The 19416-nt window shown below is 39.2% G+C and overlaps 2 protein-coding genes across 3 annotated transcripts in view; both read left to right on the forward strand.

The window, feature by feature from the left end:
* Positions 1–155: 155 nt before the first annotated feature.
* LOC138981622 (ADP-ribosylhydrolase ARH3-like) lies at positions 156–9203 on the forward strand. The gene is made up of 7 exons (XM_070354601.1): positions 156–444; positions 2928–3063; positions 4761–4971; positions 5288–5517; positions 7243–7346; positions 8150–8235; positions 8738–9203. The coding sequence occupies exons 1-7, from the start codon at positions 315–317 to the stop codon at positions 8951–8953; spliced, it is 1113 nt and encodes a 370-aa protein (XP_070210702.1). The 5' UTR covers positions 156–314; the 3' UTR covers positions 8954–9203.
* Positions 9204–9394: 191 nt separating this feature from the next.
* Positions 9395–19416, forward strand: part of LOC138981621 (ADP-ribosylhydrolase ARH3-like) — a 197769-nt gene continuing 187747 nt past the window's right edge. For both annotated transcript variants that reach the window (XR_011460675.1, XM_070354600.1), the window contains exons 1-6: positions 9395–10375; positions 10925–11075; positions 11526–11736; positions 16860–17089; positions 17848–17951; positions 18284–18369. Coding sequence is in view for 1 of the 2 variants with exons in the window: in XM_070354600.1 (XP_070210701.1) it covers positions 9907–10375; positions 10925–11075; positions 11526–11736; positions 16860–17089; positions 17848–17951; positions 18284–18369 (1251 nt within the window). In the remaining variant the exon portion in view is untranslated. The remainder of the gene's footprint in view (positions 10376–10924; positions 11076–11525; positions 11737–16859; positions 17090–17847; positions 17952–18283; positions 18370–19416) is intronic.

Genomic DNA, 19416 nt, shown 5'->3' on the forward strand with positions numbered 1-19416 from the left:
GAGAGTGTGTGTGTGTGTGTGTGTGTGTGTGTGTGTGTGTGAGTGTTTGTGAGTGTGTGTTTGTGTGTGTGTGTGTGTTAAAAAGCCTAATGAAAGGAGAGCGTAGATAATTTTAGTAGTTTTGTTCAGATTTCGGTATTAAGTTGTCCGTGCAGGTGGATGCTTGTGATCCAAGGGGGACAACTGCACCACGAAACTGAAAGTTCGACGACAATTTTCAGCGGCAACCCTAACAGAACGATTCACTTGAGACGTTGTTGTTTTTTTGCCTCGAATTCGAATCACATCGCCTTTGAGACTTGCTGCCTCTCAAAATGTTGCTTTCACGAGTTCAGGGCAGCTTGGTGGCAGCTGTTGCTGGGGACTGCATCGGTTGTTTATTTGAGTGCAGTGGAAACGTCTCCATGGAGGAAGTCTTGGATGCTGTACAGAAAATTGAACAGAGTAAGAAAACAAGAATCTGCTATGTAAGGTGTTAGCAGATTGTGTACGTCTCATTATCGAAATCTTGTGCCTGTATACTACGAGTTTTCATATGCATTCACACTATAATATAGTTTAAAAGTGTAGACTTCGCGCACTACCTCTCCGGCACAGCTTTATTCCACATAATGTATACGATGTCCCAGACAAACACTAGACAGCGTGTTTATTAACTTATTAAATTATTGTAATTTTTTTTAGACTGAGTCACCCAGATCCATTCTTCACAAATTAGCAACAACAAATGCTTCTCAAACTTGGTGGTAGGCATGTTCACTAATCTGAGTAATCAATATGACAATATTTTATATAAACTGAGCAAACAAATTATTGCACCCATTTTCGTACCCCAACTAAAACATTCATTCCCGTGTCATTTCATTCAAACTGAATAACTTTGTATAAGCCATCGAAGGACCTTTGCTTGGCTATCTGACACATTTTTCGGATCAAAAATAATTTCTCTGTTAGGTACCACGTGACCGCCGCCGAAGTAAGGGTACCCCCAAAATTGACGTCATGTACCTATTACAAAATCGACAAAATTTCAGACTAGGCGTAACGTGGCAACGTTTACATACGAGGAGAAAGCCAAATCAATTATCAATCCAGAACAGGTTGTTTTGTTTTGCTATCTTGCGTATCTCTTGTGTTATGTCATTTCTACTGATGCAGAAAATGACAGGTTTTTGCGTCCATTTTGAGGGGTACCATGACAAAGAGCTCTGTATTTCAGCAATGTCTTAATGGATTGCTTCGAAACTTTCAGTATCTCAAGTCTACATACGAGACTTACCCTGGGTAAAATGTTGAATCACTAGAGGTGTGTTCGCAGATGTTATGCGCTCTTCCGGAAAATGTTTTTAAACCTGTCACAGGTTAGTGAATTTACATCCCAAAAATTCATGACTTTGCACGCACACAGACAAATGGTTGTTACAAGAACTGCCAAAGTTTCATTTGGGTATATGACCACTGACAGACATTTGCTAGCCATGTAAACACATGAGAAAAACATGGAACGTTCAGTCAGTTTGCTATTGACAGCGGTAATCGCTGAGTGACTCTCAAAACATGCTGCGGTCACGGATTATTGGACATCGCTGTCGCACTGCAATCTTCAAACACAATTTGATCGTGTTTACATGACTAGCAAACATTAACTAGTGATTGTACTTAAATGAAACTTTGGCAGTATTTGGAACACTCATTTGTCTGTATGCATGCAAAGTTATGATTTTTTTTGGACGTAAGCCTTCAAACCTATGACACATTTTAAAACATTTTCCGGAAGATTGCATATCATCTCAACAAATATCTGTAACGATGCAAAATTTTACCGGACTTACTTCTCGTATAGAGACTTGTGATCCTAAAGTTTCGAAGCAATCCATTCAGACATTGCTGAAATACAGCGCTTTTTGTCATGGTATGTACCCCTCAAAATGGATGCAAAAACCTCTCGTTTTCTACTGCTCATGCGCTCTACACCTGCATCATTAGAAATGACATAACACAAGATATATATATACGCAAGATAGAAAAACAAAACAACCTGTTCTTGATTGATAATTGATTTGGCTTTCTCCTTGTTTGTAAAAGTTGCCAAGTTAAGCCTATTCTAAATTTCTGTCGATTTTTTAATTGGTACATGACATTTTTGTCAGGTCGATTTTGGGGGTACCCTTACTTCGGTGGCAGTCAAGTGATACCTATAAGGCCACAAAAAAAAATAGGTCTGTTTACGGTAACCCGACCGACCCTAGTTTTTTCGCGCGACCCTAGTTTTTGTTTTGGCATTTGGGGAAAAAAAAAGAAGAAAAGTCTTGGGTTTTTTTGGCAAAATAACGTAAAAATATGTTTTTTGGAAAAAAAAAGAAAACCCGACCTACCGACCCTATTTTTTGGGCCTATGTTACCGTAAACAGACCTTTTTTTTTTTGGGCCTAACAAAATTCTTTGATCCCAAAAATGTATCAGAAGTGAAGGTCCTTCGATGGCATATAAAGTTTGAATGAAATGACACGGGAATGAATGGTTTTAGTTGGGGTATGAAAATGGGTGCAATAACTGTTTTGCTCACTTATATATTATGCACCATCAAAAAACATAATTTGCAAAACAGGGAAAACAAGTGGTGGTTTTTTTTCTTCTCCTTTCTGTCAGTTGTTTAGAAGAGCATGCACACACAAGCACACACACACACACACACAGTCTCTCTCTCTCTCTCTCTCTCTCTCTCTCTCTCTCTCTCTCTCTCTCTCTCTCTCTCTCTCTCTCTCTCTCTCTCTCTCTATCAAACACACACACACACATCGCATATTTCACATAGGATACATTAACAGACAACAAATTCACCAAGATCAGAATTACTGCAATTAGCAGAAGACGATTAGATTTGCAGACTTTAACAGCGGTCCAATATGCTTTGTTTATTTCTGAAGAGGCGGCAAAAGACAAGGACGAGACAGAAGGAGACAGACATGAACTTCCCTTCACCGATGACACAGCCATGGCTCGCAGCATTGCAGCATCACTCATAGAGTACAAGGACATCAATGTACCAGACATTGCAGCAAGGTTAGTATGCGGGAAGAAATTTGTTTCACTTGTAAGTACTTATAGGCCAATGTTTGTTTCTGAAGGATTTTTTTCGGCCGGGGGGGGAAGGGAGAGAGAGAGAGGGGTATAGTTTTTTTATTTTTACCCGAGCACATGTGGTCTTTATTGGCTGGAACTCATGCGAGCTGTGTCCCCTAAGTGATGGAGGAGAGAAGCTTTCCTTGTGAAGTCTGCTAAATCGAGTTTTGTCATTTTAGTTTTTTTGAAGGATCAAAAAAAGTTCAAGGGTTGAGAGGAAAAATAGGGTCGGTCTGCAGGGACCTAGAAAAACTCAATATTTGTTTAGGCCTTATTACTGCATCAGGCATGACAAAACCAGTTTCTGTAAATGTCATTTAATCGGAACACATACAGTATATGCTTTGTACATGATTATTCCATTAAGTATAAAGTTGCTCCAGCTTATAAAAAGAAGTTAGAGATTATGTAACAACAACAAAGAAAACGCTATTTATTATTTTATTGATGGCATGCAAGCTTTGGTGCTACTTCATTGTGAATTACACAGGCCTTTCACTTTTGTTTAACTTATACAATTCTTGAGGGGCTCTGTGTAAGCGCAGAGAACAGTTCTATTTTCAGGGGATTAACAGGAACTGATTACTTGGGGAATAGCACGCTGCGATTCTTCTCTCAGTATTACCAAATTTAGTGCAGAAATTCACTGAGTCTGTCATGTTAATTGTTCAACTGTCATAGTATTGATCTTTTTATATTTAGTCAAGTTTTGACTAAATATTTTAACATCGAGGGGGAATCGAAACGAGGGTCGTGGTGTATGTGCGTCTGTCTGTCTGTGTGTGTGTGTGTGTGTGTAGAGCGATTCAGACTAAACTACTGGACCGATCTTTATGAAATTTGACATGAGAGTTCCTGGGTAAGAAATCCCCGAACGTTTTTTTTCATTTTTTTGATAAATGTCTTTGATGACGTCATATCCGGCTTTTCGTGAAAGTTGAGGCGGCACTGTCACGCCCTCATTTTTCAACCAAATTGGTTGAAATTTTGGTCAAGTAATCTTCGACGAAGCCCGGGGTTCGGTATTGCATTTCAGCTTGGTGGCTTAAAAATTAATTAATGACTTTGGTCATTAAAAATCTGAAAATTGTAAAAAAAAATAAAAATTTATAAAACGATCCAAATTTACGTTTATCTTATTCTCCATCATTTGCTGATTCCAAAAACATATAAATATGTTATATTCGGATTAAAAACAAGCTCTGAAAATTAAATATATAAAAATTATTATCAAATTTTTTTTTTCGAAATCAATTCAAAAACACTTTCATCTTATTCCTTGTCGGTTCCTGATTCCAAAAATATATAGATATGATATGTTTGGATTAAAAACACGCTCAGAAAGTTAAAACGAAGAGAGGTACAGAAAAGCGTGCTATCCTTCTTAGCGCAACGAATACCCCGCTCTTCTTGTCAATTCCACGTGCACTGCCTTTGCCACGGGCGGTGGAGTGACGATGCTACGAGTATACGGTCTTGCTGCGTTGCGTTGCGTTCAGTTTCATTCTGTGAGTTCGACAGCTACTTGACTAAATATTGTATTTTCGCCTTACGCGACTTGTTTTTCCCTTTGTTTTGTTTTGTTTTGTTTGTGTGTTTAACGTAGCGTTTGTTAATTCATCTGTTCTTCTCACCAGGTTTGCCAAAGAGTTTGAACAAGAGCCGGCACGGGGGTACGGGGCCGGCGTTGTCACAGTTCTATATGCTTTAGCTGACCCGGACCTGAAGGATGTGTTTCAGCCTGCCAGAAAACAGTTTAACGGCTCTGGTTCCTATGGCAACGGTGGTGGCATGAGAATCGCTCCTCTTGGGCTTTTTTGCCACAACCAGTCTCTGGAGGAACTAAAGGTTTGACTCTGGATCATTGAAAAAATAAATTTTTATTTTAGAGTTTATTCATTGATTGTTGGCATCATAATAATAATAATCAGTTCTTCAGGATTTTCAAGTTCAGATTATTCAGAAAGTATTTTCTGTTTTGTTTTCAACTCAAAGAGTTCATTATCGTTGTCTTGAAATATGAAAGTCTTATACCCACTTTGCGTTTAATGATGATGATGATTCGGATGACAGCAGTGGTGGTGATACTGGTGACGATGATAACAACAGTGATGATGAAGACAGCAATGACATTGATGATAACGATGAGTATGATTGCTTTCAGGAGAAGACACTGAGCATAACCAGATTGACTCACACACATCCTTATGCAGAAGTGGGGGCATTGCTAGAGAGTTTTGCCGTTCAGCTAGCTCTGTCATTGGACAACAGCAAGCCACTTGACACCAACAACTTTCTCGACGTGTTACTGCAACGCCTGCAACCAACAGAAGAAGAAATCTATGAGAAACACACAGAGAGGAATAGGAAGGAGAAGGACGGAGGTGATAAACCGTATGTATCTACCCAAAAGTATTTTGTTTTATAGCAAAGCACAAAACATATCTGCTCAGGCAGTTATAATAAATTTAACCATCACAATGATGAATGGGAGAAATCAGAAGTTTGGATGAAGTTCAATTCTTCAAGTGCAGTAAGCACAATATTTTTTTTAAAATCACATCTATCTCAAAGTGACAGTAGGCGGAGGTTAAATGAATATTGTCAAACTGCCTGTTGCTTTGCTTGGGGAGTTTTAAATTGCTTTGATTTTGACCAAGAAATGCTTTAAAGTTTTTGCTATTGAATTTACAATGCAGTAGGTATGGTTGCATTAATTAGCATTATTCTGTTGTCAGAAATGAAAGGTATGTAATATTACTCTTTTTACATTTAGTCAAGTTTTGACTAAATGTTTTAACATAGAGGGGGAAATCGAGACGAGGGTCGTGATGTGTGTGTGTGTGTCTGTCTGTCTGTGTGTTTGTGTAGAGCGATTCAGACTAAACTACTGGACCGAATCTTTATGAAATTTGACATGAGAGTTCCTGGGAATGATATCCCCGGACGTTTTTTTAAATTTTTTCAATAAATGTCTTTGATGACGTCATATCCGGCTTTTTGTAAAAGTTGAGGCGGCACTGTCACACCCTCATTTTTCAATCAAATTGATTGAAATTTTGGCAAAGCAATCTTTGACGAAGGCCAGACTTTGGTATTGCATTTCAGCTTGGTGGCTTAAAAAATAATTAATGAATTTGGTCATTGAAAATCGGAAACTTGTAATTAAAAAAAAAATTTTTTTAAACGATCCAAAAACAATTTCATCTTATTCTTTGTCATTTTCTGATTCCAAAAACATATACATATGTTATATTTGGATTACAAACAAGCTCTGAAAGTTAAAAATATGAAAATTATGATTAAAATCAATTGTCCGATTTAGAAACAATTTCATCTTATTCCTTGTCGGTCCCTGATTCCAAAAACATATACATATGATATTATTTATTATTATTTATTTATTTATTTATTTATTATTAGTGAGTATTTCCACGCACATACCCTCCCAGAGGGAGGCTCATGGCGTTTACAATATGCCGTGTGAGATGGAATTTTTACACAATATATCACGCATTCACATCGGCCAGTAAATCTCAAGCGTGTTAGGTGAGTATATACTTTCACGGCCTATTATTCCAAGTCACACGGGTATTTGATGGACATTTTTTTTATATATATCTATACAATTTTGCCAGGAAAGACCCTCTTGTCAATCGTGGGATCTTTTAACGTGCACACCCCAATGTAGTGTACACCGGACCTCGGTTTTTCGTCTCATCCGAAAGACTAGCACTTGAACCCACCACCTAGGTTAGGAAAGGGGGGAGAAAATAGCGGCCCGACCCAGGGTCGAACACGCAACCTCTCGATTCCGAGCGCAAGTGCGTTACCACTCGGCCACCCAGACCATATGTTTGGATTAAAAACAAACTCAGTACGCTAAAAAGAATTGAGATACAGAAAAGCGTGTTATCCTACTCAGCGCGACCATTACCGCACTATTCTGGCTTGTCGATTTCACTGCCTTTGCCACAAGCGGTGGACTGACGAAACTACAAGTATGCGGTCTTGGTGAAAAAATGCAGTGCGTTCAGTTTCATTCTGTGAGTTCGACAGCTTGACTAAATGTTGTTATTTCGCCTTACGCGACTTGTTTTTATTCTCATCTTCACACAGTGAAGACAAAGGCATTGCAGGTTTGCCGTACTGCGACAAACTGGAGTTGATAAGGGACTTACTCAAGCGTGATGTGGACACTGATGAAGTGGAAGAAAAGCTAGGTACATGTGCAGTGTGTGTTCCCATGTGTGTCTGTGATAACTGGCATCTCTCTCTCTCTCTCTCTCTCTCTCTCTCTCTCTCTCTCTCTCTCTCTCTCTCTCTCTCTCTCTCTCTCTCTCTCTCTCTCTCTCTCTCTCTCTCTCTCTCTCTCTCTCTCTCTGCACCAATGCACCTCCACCTCACTTCTCCCCCTCCCTCCCAGTCCGTCCATGTTCTCATTTTGTACACCCAATAAAGAATTGTTAAAAAAACAACTGCACCCAATCAATCTATGTCAAAGTGTCTCTCTCTCTCTCAGTATTCATGGTTGTTAGCAAGGACAGATTGTAAGACTAGGCAACGCCTAAAATCTCCATCCTTCTGTAATAAAGTTTAATCAATCAATCAATCAGTCTCACTCTCTCTCTCTCTCTTGAATTTTTTTCAGTGCATGATGCCTGCATGGCATTGGATCTGTTCTGCGCTTGATCTCTCTTGTTCTTTTCCTTCTTTCAAGCTTTTTTTTCTGTCTTCCTTTTTTTCTTCTTGGGTTAGGAGGGGGTGTGGGAGGGGGGGGGTGCAGTTGGGGCTTTGGAGATGGGGTTAAGTGTGTCAGCACTGGATTTTATCTGTGTTGTACTAGCATCAGAGTGGTTCTTTCCCTTTTAAAGCAGCAAGGTAAGGCTATTTTCTGTTAATGTCCCTGACATGCTCAACATCACTGACAAAACAATTCTGTTCTCCCCTCCCCCTCCCCTTATTCACAAACACACACTCACACACGCACACACACACATTAATGTTGGTGTTTGTGCTGTTGCAGGCACAGATGTAGCGGCATTAGAATCAATACCTACTGCTGTCTACTGCTTTTTGAAGGGAGCTGGCAGGTCCATACCTGAGATTGAGGTAACTCTCTCTCTCTCTCGCTCACTAACTATATATCTATCTATCTCTCTATTTGTTCTCTCTCTCTCTCTCTCTCTCTCTCTCTCTCTCTCTCTCTCTCTCTGTCTCTCTCTCTCTCTCTCTCTGCCACAACCCTTGTAAAATAAAATTTGATTTGATTTGATTTGATCTCTCTCTCTCTCTGTTTATTTTTGTTTGGGGTGTTTCAGCACAAAGTTAGCTGGGGTGTGTGAGTGTGTGTTTCATGATTAAAAATTCTTCTCTTGACAGTATAGCGACTGTTTCAAATATTGCATAATGCGTTTGTGTGTGTGTGAGAGAGAGAGAGTTCCACTTTAAAATTAATGGTCAGACAAGGAGGTGGAGAGTTGTCAGTTTAATATATAATTATATAGTAGTGTTGTTTGCATTTTTTTTCTTTTTTTCTTTTGACTAAATCCTTATTGCAAATTGTTATTTGACGATAAGTTTCACTTTCTCATCTTTTGTTTAAATCATTCAGGAACGAGGTCCTGTTGAACAGACCATCATTTACGCCATTTCCCTGGGGGGTGACACAGACACTATAGCCACCATGGCAGCTGCAATTTCTGGAGCGTTTTACGGACTGGAGTCTGTGCCTCAAGCATGGCAAGAATCCTGCGAGGGCGTGAGAGATGCTTTGCTGTTTGGCGAGAAATTTACAGAGATCATCAGCGCCAGAGAAGTCAAATCCTGAGAAACCTCTATCTGTAGCAGCGATAAATCTGCCTGAATTATTGTTCTATGACACATCTTGAGACACCTGTGTTAAGCTTTTTGATGTCTTTGATCTTTAACTCTTCATGGCAGCTTAATAAAATCTTTAACTCTGTGTTGTAATCTACAGTAAGAGCTCTTATGTCCCTTTGTTTTTTAAATTTATATGAACTCTGTGATTCCTCTTGAATTTTTTTTTTTAACTGTAATTATGCGTTGTGGTTGTTTCTGCTGGGTTTTTGTGTGAGTTTCTATTAAAAAGAGGCATACAATGTACAACAAAGCAATACTTGAGTCATTTGGAAAGAATGCTTGGCTGGTTTTGGCACAGGGGTCAAAGTGTGTGTGTGCGTGTGTGTGACATTGCATTGAGTGTAATAAGTTCATTTCATACATTTCAATTCCCCACACTGAATGTTTGAATGATGTCGACACAACCATATTTGTCGGTGATGCGGAGACACTCGGTTCTCACCTCACCCTGCAGGTCAGTGTCTTCCGTCTTCGGTAGGCCTTCGTGGGTGATTTTGGACTTTTCCTTGTCCCAGACGAGTTTCCTCACACGGTTATCGACCCTCATCTGGCCGGGTTTGACTTCCGAATGAGAATATTTGAATGTAATTTGATGAAGCCATGAAACGAGAGGAATAGAAAGTTTGTGTGGCTGGCTGGCTGGCTGGTTTGTATCTATGTGCGAGTGTAAGGTTGCATGATGCTTACTCTGTGTGTGCACATATGTTTGTGTGTTAAATACTGTAACAAGACAAGAACATTCTTTTAAACTGGGGTGGTGTGAATGAGAAAGTGCCCAACTGGTTGGGACCCGAGAACTGGGTTGGATTGGTTGAAATCTCAAACAAATCTCCATTTCAACCATCCGACAACAGCACTTGGGTTACACCCAGTCAGGAACTTTCTCTTGCTCTCTACCCCATGTCTACATTTCTTTCCTGTGTTCGGTCACTTCCACAAATTTCTCATCCACAGTGTTTCTTTGCTTTATCACATCAAATAACTTTAATTCTTTTTACTGATTCGGAAAATACAGAATCTTGCGGTAGGTTTGTGTGCAGCCTGGTAATAAGTCAGCGCCATTTCCGGAAGATTTCACTTAAACGATTGTGGTCTAAGGGCGACAACTCAATTGTGAAACAGAAAGTTGGGGTAGGCTCTTCGTGGAAATGTGGACACATCATTTCTGCCGTTGTTCTACGTCGATCTCGTAACCCAAACACACCTGATATTCACAGTTTCTTCCAGATCTATAAAACAATGTTGCTTTCTCGTGTTCGCGGAAGCTTGGTGGCGGCTGTTGTTGCAGACTGCATCGGTGCTAAATTTGAGTTCTCCAGATTTGTCAACATTGACAAAGTCTTAAATGCCGTCAAGAAATTGGAACAGAGTGAGAAGAAAATTTACAATCATACATGTTGGTGTTAGGATATATTTGGGCTTGAAACTGTGAGCTTCTCTCTTGGTGGGAAATTCTGTTCCTTTTTTTATTATCACTCTTTTATCTTTCGCTTTGTTGATATATATATTATAAGACAAGGCTCGACCATTGGCGAATCCAGCGTCCAAAATGGAGTTGTAATTTCATAGGCTTTCAATTGTGAAGTGTAATGTAAAGTAGAATATGTATACATGTATCTAAAAGAAATCCACGTGCCTGTTATAAAAAAAACTTTCTTAAAATGTGATTTACCCAATATTTTGTGAAACTTTAGACTGTCATGCATGTATCAGTCACTATGCAGGTTTGTTAAATTGTTATTTACTTTAGCTAGGACATGCAACATTTAAAAACTCAAACACAAGCTGCATTTCCTTTTATAAACAGGCACATATTATATATATATATATCTTAAAAATGCCTCAGAAGTTCTATCCCACTCCAGGGCATTATTTCAATCAATCAATGATCCTACATTTTGATTGGTATTTTTTTCAGATCGGACAACCATGAAGAAGAAGGTTGCAGAAGGCAAGAAAGAGAAACAAGGTGATGTACTTTCCTTCACTGATGACACAGCCATGGCTCGCAGCATTGCAGCATCGCTCATAGAGCACAAAGACGTAAATGTTAGGGACATCGGAGCAAGGTTTGTGTGTGGCAGGAAATGTATTTCACTTGCACATTAAGATTGCTGAATAGACAGCGACAAACAAGTTGCTGTGAGTGTGCCTTTTTAATGGAACTGTTTTCTTGCACTGTTTGTTGCCCTTTTGCCTATGTATTTTAAAATGGAGCGCGCCATTGTCATAAAATATTCAGTAAACAGATCCTCTAAAATGTAAAGAATGTTTAGTTCAGTCTGGGAGATGGAGGAAAACGCCGTAAGGACCATTTGTCCCTCTCAACCAAATTTTGATGGGACCTACATAGTTGAAGGCATGGGAACACTGAGTTTGTATTCATTGTTGTCTAATTGAAAATTGAAGCTTGTAATATCAATCATCAAGCTGTCACATCATTACACTTTTTTCACTTTTTTTTAGATCTTTGTGTTAAAGGGAAAACTGTATTGTGATAGTTCTGTTCAACTTGCCAGGTTTGCAAAGGAGTTTGAGAAGGAGCCATCCAGAGGGTATGGAGGAAGTGTTATCACTGTGCTGCGCGCCTTGGCCGATCAAGACCTGGAAGATGTGTTTCAGCCAGCCAGAGAACAGTTTGATGGCTCTGGTTCCTATGGCAACGGTGGCGGCATGAGGATCGCTCCTCTTGGGCTTTTCTGTCACCAGCTGCCGCTGCAGGAACTAAAGGTAAAAAATGGATTTCCAGTTCGACTGTCAGGCATATCTGTACACAGGCATAAAAAGGAGTCTAAAACTGTGACATGCTCAGGAAAACTTTTAGCCTAAAAAGGAGACACACAAAGAAAGGCTAGACAAATCCAGTCACACTTATAAGCTCATAAACACACTATAAGTTAAAAAAAAAAGTTTATTTTTAACAAACTAGTAAATTTAAATCCCGGCATATGTACATAACTTGTCACAACGTCACAAACTTTATTTAACCTTACAAGTGCACTATGACAGAAAATAAACATAACCCAAGCAAAAAACCCACATTAAATGACTTTAAATATCAAAACAACACCAAAAACAAAAATCTAACATTATTACACCCGACTAGAGCATTGTGTACATAACCGTCACATCATATCACAAAAATGCAACAAAAAAGGTGACAAAAGACGATTTCTGACCCCTCAGTACAAAACCCATGTAAAAGAGATAGACACCAGACAGCCACAGCAAGGAGAAATGTAACCACAGAGGATGAAAGGAATAACATCCTTTTTCACTTCATCCGTAAATAATTGCTAAAAAATCGAGATTAAAACAACAATTAAACCACACGAAATGAAACCAACATCAAATATAGTTAGAAATGCTTACAACTATGAAGTTAAAGTGGCAAACAAGCAAAATCCGGTTATAGGGGCTAGACAATTAAAAAAAACCAGCAGCAGTCAAACTTTGTTCATAACATCACAGCGTGACATAACCAAAACAGATACATTAAAACAAGAACATTCTGACCCAACAGGCAAACAAATGTATGGACATCTCCAAATAAATGAGAAGAACCCTTAAGAAGTAAAAGTTGTGGATGAAACCACCATAAATCCACTATACAGCAAAAGAAACCTATGTGTACATAACGGCACGCAAAGTCGGAGGATGAAAGTGCCCATATCAGCTAAAAATGGTGCCACAATAACTGCAATCAACAAATCTGAGAAAGAAATTAGTAGCAAAGGGACACAGTTATCATTTTAAATAAAAAAAACAAGATAACACATGTAGCAGGTAAGAGATAAGAGCGAAAAATACATATGTACATAACGCCACACTGTGACAGCTACGATTCTAAGTGATGTACAAACCTGTTTACCAGTACGATTTGGGTGTATTTTGTACGCCAAATTATTATCAGTACGCAAATACGCGACACACGCACAAAATACGCCTAAGAAAAAGTCTAGAATACGTTTTCCGTTGTTGGTGTGCTGATTACGGAATGGTACAACTGATACCGGTTTTGGTCAAAGGGAGATAACCATGACAGCGAGTCTGTAGCTGTGGAAACCTTGTTCAGTTGTTGGCACGTGCGATCGTCTGGACAATCGTGGCAAAATGAAGCGGAACAATGTGCCAGTTTTGGATGACTGTACCAAGTCTAAACAGCAGAAGCAGTAGATTTTCTTGGAGAAATATAAGAAAGAGCCAGGAATTGTGGAGTCTACTATGGGAAAAAGTCATGCACACTGCAAGTATTGTAAATCAGATTTCTCCGTTGCCCATGCTGGGAAATATGACATCGAACGACACTGCAGTTCCAAAACTTACCTGGACAAGGTTGCTGCCAAGGAATTATGAAGTTCATTCCCGCAAAGCAAATCCTGCCAGAAGAAAAGGCTGTAGTCCGTGCTGAAGCAATGTTTTCTGAGATGATAGTAAAAATGAACTTGCCACTGTCAACCGCAGATGTTATTTCACGAACTTCATCTTTTCATTATCAATCTGTTTGGAAGACACTGGTTATTATGATAATGCTATAAACTGACAGGTAAATAAAATTGTTTTATTCCTGTTGTATTGGAAGGAGTTAAATTCTGAAGGTGTTCACAAGTGACATGCTATTCTTACACAAACACGTTTGCACCCACGCGTAACATTTTCCCTAGCCCATATGGCTTTGCTTGCAAAGTACACCAACTTTTTGAAAAATACACTCAACTTTTTGGGAAAGTACTCTTGCCTCGGGTTTAGGGTAAACAGGTCTGGATGTATCTTAAACAGATGAACACCTACAAAGGCAGAAATTATAAGAAAACAAATGACACACAGAAGGTACAAATAAAAAAGCAACTAGCAGCCCTGGAACATAAATTCAGATCATCATCAGAAAATGCAAGAAAAATGAGAATGTGTACATAACATTACAACAGGAGATTATCTTTCATGCATTGAGTGCTGGTGAGTACTGCTCACTTAGATTTTGTCAGTTGGGAAATGATCACTGTTTATCAACAGACATAGGAACAAGAATACATGAAAAAGTCTAAGTGTAATATGATTGTGAAATAAGTTATCAATTCTGAAGATGGTTAAAACAGGATGTGTAAACAAAAAAACTTGAAGCTCACAAAAAAAGTCTGGTCTCAGCCATAAGTCTCATGTAGGCTATGCCTCCAGAAAGATTTAGCAGCAAACATGTAAATAAAAGCCCAGTGTTCAAGGGAAATCATGTAGTCGTCCTCCTTGAAGACTTGCAGGATGTTGCACACGGGTATAAAAAAAAACTACATATTGGAGGCCATTTTCTCTTCCCACAGCCCAATTCCCCCCCAGGCTCCCTCAGCAGTAGCTTTTGTGATCTGAAAGAAAAAACGATTTGCAATTATAGATGCATGTAGTTTCTGAAATGCTTGCTATAATGTTTGGATTTTACACTATCTGCTATCATCACAGCAAAACGATATGACGTGACGTTATGAATATTTTCAGGGTCATAAAAACAGCTGAATGCAGTCATCTACTGCTCAGCTTTTAATTCTTTTAGCAAAAAAGAACAAGATTTGATCGTAGTAAAGAACTCTCTACTGCACAGCCTTCAGAACAAGATTTCAATAACGTGTACATAATGTCACACGTCAGCCAGACAAGCTATCTCGAACTAAAGGAGTGTGAAGTTATGAACACGCAGTCATGGAAGAAAACACGAATCCCACAGAGAAAAGTCTGAATCTCATAACCCGGTCATTTACAAAGAACAACAAAAAAATGAACCACAAGTCTGAAAGAACGAAAATCAAAGAAAATCATTGATAAAAATGTTAAATATTCCGCGCCTAGCCCGAAGACAGTAATCTCATGATGTGACGTTATGAACATCGCACCGTACTTTCTCAACCGATTTCCTAGCCCGTCAGAAAGTCCCTTTCAACGCAGAAACAAAAGAAATCAACATAGTAATGTTTTCCACCTATTTGTACAAAGATTCTATTTGTATTAGCTTAACCATGCATCGTACGTTATCCGTCACGACAACAGCTTCGTATCTGAACAATCAAAATAAAATTTCTTCATTGTGCGTCAGATCGGAGACTTCGTTTAGCGCGCGATATTTTCGACTTGCACTCAACCATCGTTACAAACAAACAAAACACGTCTCAAACAGCAATATGACTTACAAAATTGATAAAACTTACCATCATTGTGTACATAACACATTTCAAAGAAATCACGACAAAACACTTACCTCCTGTGTTCTCTTATTTCTCGTTCGTTTCAAACGCAGACTTCTTCAAATGAAACTACGATCGCATGCTGGAGAACAGTAAACAAAGTTTGTTCACACCCCTTGTAGAAACGAGTCCATGCGCGGAAGAAAATATAGTACATAACTAACGCGTCACGACGCATCACGCAGTTGGCCGAAAACCCTTTCCCGTACCGCTGTTTATCATTGGATTCGTGTTTTAAACTCATTTTCACACAGAAGAATGATTTTTCATCGAAAATCAACAAAAACTTTGTTGTTCTGAAAGTTGAGAATGAATGTCGGCTCATTAATACACTCGGCCGGAAAATCACGACAGAGAACTACGTACATTCTAGCCTATGGTAATCTTCCGGTAAGCTTCGACTCGGCAAACTTCGGGGCACTTCAAACTTTGCAAGGGAAAGACCGACCATTTCAGAATAGAATCTCCGTATTTTATCTATATTTTGGACAGTGATCTGACAGTATGCGAAAGTTTGCCGAGCACACTGTACTAGGTGTCACAGAATTGCAACAGATCACCGTCAATAATCACCAACAAAACATCGATTATATTCCGTACACGTGAACCACATGCTACGGAGTCATGTCCGAGCCGAGAAAAATACCTTCTTCGTCAATGCTCTTCATGTTCACGATTTTAAATAAAAAAGAAGCATCAACAAGAGACTTTTTCCGGAGGTTGTATCACTTTTTCTGACTCGACGCCATTTTGTGCCTATGACCATATATAAATCTCTATGTTTTAAAACTTTCAGCAATGTATGTTCAGGGTTAGAGTAATGTTATGTAGCCATGCATAGCACCCGTGTGTTTCTTTTATATGAAGATCTTTTGCATTCTGCTTTTCTAACAGTTGAAAATATCCATCTGTTTAAGACAAATAGCTAATGGGTGAGCGTTTCAGTTTCAAATGGGTATGCATCCTTGGCTGCACTTTAGTGTTATGGCTAAAAGTAAAACCAACGAGGATTAAAAAAATTAAATGACAAAATCATGTTGATCCTTTATATGATAATGATGATTTTTATTCTGAATATTTATCTTCTCAAATGATGGTGATTATTAATTTATTTGAATGACAAGATCATGTTTATGTCCCGATTAATGATGATTATTGATGGACACATTGACCGAGTAGATAAGACTCTGGCCTCCTATGCGGAAGGTTGCAGGTTCGAATCCCGGCTGCGCCTGGACGGTTTAGGGTGGAGATTCTTCTGATCTCCCAGGTCAACGTATGTGTAGACCTGCTAGTGCCTTACCCCCTTCGTGTATACATGCAAGCACAAGACCAAATGCACACGAAAAAGATCCTGTAATCCATGTCAGAATTCGGTGGGAATAGAAACACGAAAATACCTAGCATGCTTCCCCCGGAATCGGCGAATTGCTGCCTGAATGGCGGGGTAAAAATGGTCATACACGTAAAACCCCACTCGTGCAAAAACATGAGTGTACGTGGGAGTTTCAGCCCATGAACAAAGAAGAAGAAGAAGATGATCATTCATTTAGTTGAATGACTAGGTCATGTTTATCTTACGTAACAAAGTCTCTCATTTATTTATTGTTTAGTTATACATTTCAGGAGAAAACAGTGAGCGTAACCAAGCTGACCCATACTCACCCCTACGCGATAGTGGGGACGTTACTGGAGAGTTACGCTGTCCATCTGGCTCTGTCGTTAGACAACAGCAAGCCACTGGACACTGACAACTTCCTTGGTCAGCTGCTTGAACGTCTGCGACCGACGGAAAAAGAAATCTATGACCAACGCCGACAGATGAAGTCAAAAGAGAAGAACAGTGGTGATGAGAGGTGTGTGTCTGTAAACAAATTCTGTACATTATAACATCTAGACCAAAACGTATGTTGAACATGATTTGTTGATCGGAAGTATAACTAGTGATCACTGCGTCTCGTTTAGTTTTTACAAACCAGGTAGAAGTAAATCCATCATGGAGCCTGGCTCGTATGTAAACCAGTCACTTATTAGTAATATTACAGTGGCAATTAAAGAAAAACATATCAGTAAGGGTAACAACCCACAAAAAAATGTTTGGAACACAAAACACAAAACAAATAAGGGTAGGTGAAGGTAGGGTTTTTTTTGGTTTTTTGCTAAAGCATAGCACAAGGTTTCAATTTTTTTTTCACCCATGCCGGCGCCGGAGAGGATTAAAAGTAAAAAATATGTTCTGAGGTTTTCAGAGAAATAGTATGGTAGGTGGCAGGAAACTGAACCTTTTTTTTTGTTACGCCTTATCTTTGCCGGGAAAAAAATTTACATGGAAATTTTTTGATATGTCCAACCAGCTGACACTTTCTGCTACATTTCAAATTTCAACTGTTATAGTGGAACCTCCTTTTTTAGACCTCAATATAATCGGAGGGGGTCTTGAAAAGGGGATAAATTAGCAGATGTTATGAAGAAAATGTCTGGGTCAAGGGAGGAAGTCTTAAAATGGGGGTTCCACTCTAAAATGCTGGATATTTCCAGTTAATACCATCCCTGTGTAACTCATAACATACTTTTGTACATGCATTTTATACACAGCTTTATCCTTTGTTTTCAGTGAAGAAGAAGGCATTGAGGGTTTGCCTTACTGCAACAAAGTGGAGTTGATAAGGGATTTCCTCAAACGTGATGTGGACTCCAAGGAAGTGAGAAAAAAACTAGGTAAGCGCACTTTGTGTGACTGTCTTCTAGTGTCTGTACCCTTTTTCATTTTTTGTGGTAAGGTGGAGGGGTTGAAACTGGGCATTTTCCTTGCCGTTGTGGCAGCAAAGAAGTTTTCTCCCTTGTTAAGATGTTTAAAATTGAATGGGGAATGGGGGATGAGTTACACCACATGGCTTATCTGCACACAACTAGCTGCATGTATTGCATCGCATTTTGTAGTAGGTCAGTATACGGAAACTCTTATGCTGCAGCCAACGTGTGGTGAGTTGTACTTTGCCTTGACACACATAGAGACAAATGCTAAAGTTCCTGCTGCTGTTTTCCTGCAGGTACAAAGGTAACTGCCTTGGATTCAATACCCACTGCCGTCTACTGCTTTTTGAGGGGAGCAAGCCAGTCTATTCCAGGGACGGAGGTAACATCTCTTTCTTTTGCACTTTTTCTTTCTCTTTCTCTCCTAAACCCCCTCCCACCACCACCAGCACCACCCATCATGTGTGATAAATAAACATGAAAATAGCGGTAATTGTGTTTTTCCATTATTGGAGTTTTATGGGTTAAGCTTCCTCCCTTATCATTACAATGACAGTTTAAACAAGAGGCGAAGCCTTCAAGGCTCACGTAAGAAATCGACAAACAGTAACACAAACTCAATCACTCCGTCACACATACACACACACACACACAGTAAGCATCTATGTGAAACTGTGCAAGAAAGCGAGACACTAGATCTGCCAACTAGTCTCGGCCCACTCACAATAACAATGACCGAGACTTTCAGTAATTCCTTCGCGTGACGTCTAACCCTCTTACGTCATAATGTGACGTCTTCAAATGTTGAAGTTTCTATCACACACGTCAAACACTTTTGACCGAGACGTAATCTTCTTATGCGAGCTTTATCCATAGACTCGGAAATGTTAAAGTTTCTATCACACACACACACACACACACGCACGCACGCACGCACAGACAGACAAAAGTTAGCATCGCATAGGCTACACTTACGTGAGCCAAAATGAGTCAATTTACAAATGGCATAAGAGTTACAGTTTCTTGGCTCCGGAGTGTGTGTGTGTGTGTGTGTGTGTTTTCCACACTGCTTAAAATTAAATGGGCACGGTATGGGTGGGGATGTAAAATAGTAAAAGCTACAAATTTGGTGGAGGAGAAATGTTCACACATCAATTACATGTCATTTGGAATTGGCAGTCAATGAAACGCGAACATTAATTTCAAATTGGCGAAAACATTGCTATCGTTTTGGCAGGATTTATGAACTTTTTCATAAAAACCTAAAATCTGTTTTTCTAAATTCCAAAACTGTTGTGGCTACATTGTATATCTTAAAATTTGCCTTAGAAAATAGATTAAAGCAACATCCCTGATGTGTGTTTCCTATTGTCATTAATTTTGTGGTTTGCAAAAAACCTGTCGCCAAACCATACTTACACATGAAGAC

Source organism: Littorina saxatilis, linkage group LG12, assembly GCF_037325665.1.
Source record: "Littorina saxatilis isolate snail1 linkage group LG12, US_GU_Lsax_2.0, whole genome shotgun sequence".
Classification (NCBI taxonomy): domain Eukaryota; kingdom Metazoa; phylum Mollusca; class Gastropoda; order Littorinimorpha; family Littorinidae; genus Littorina; species Littorina saxatilis.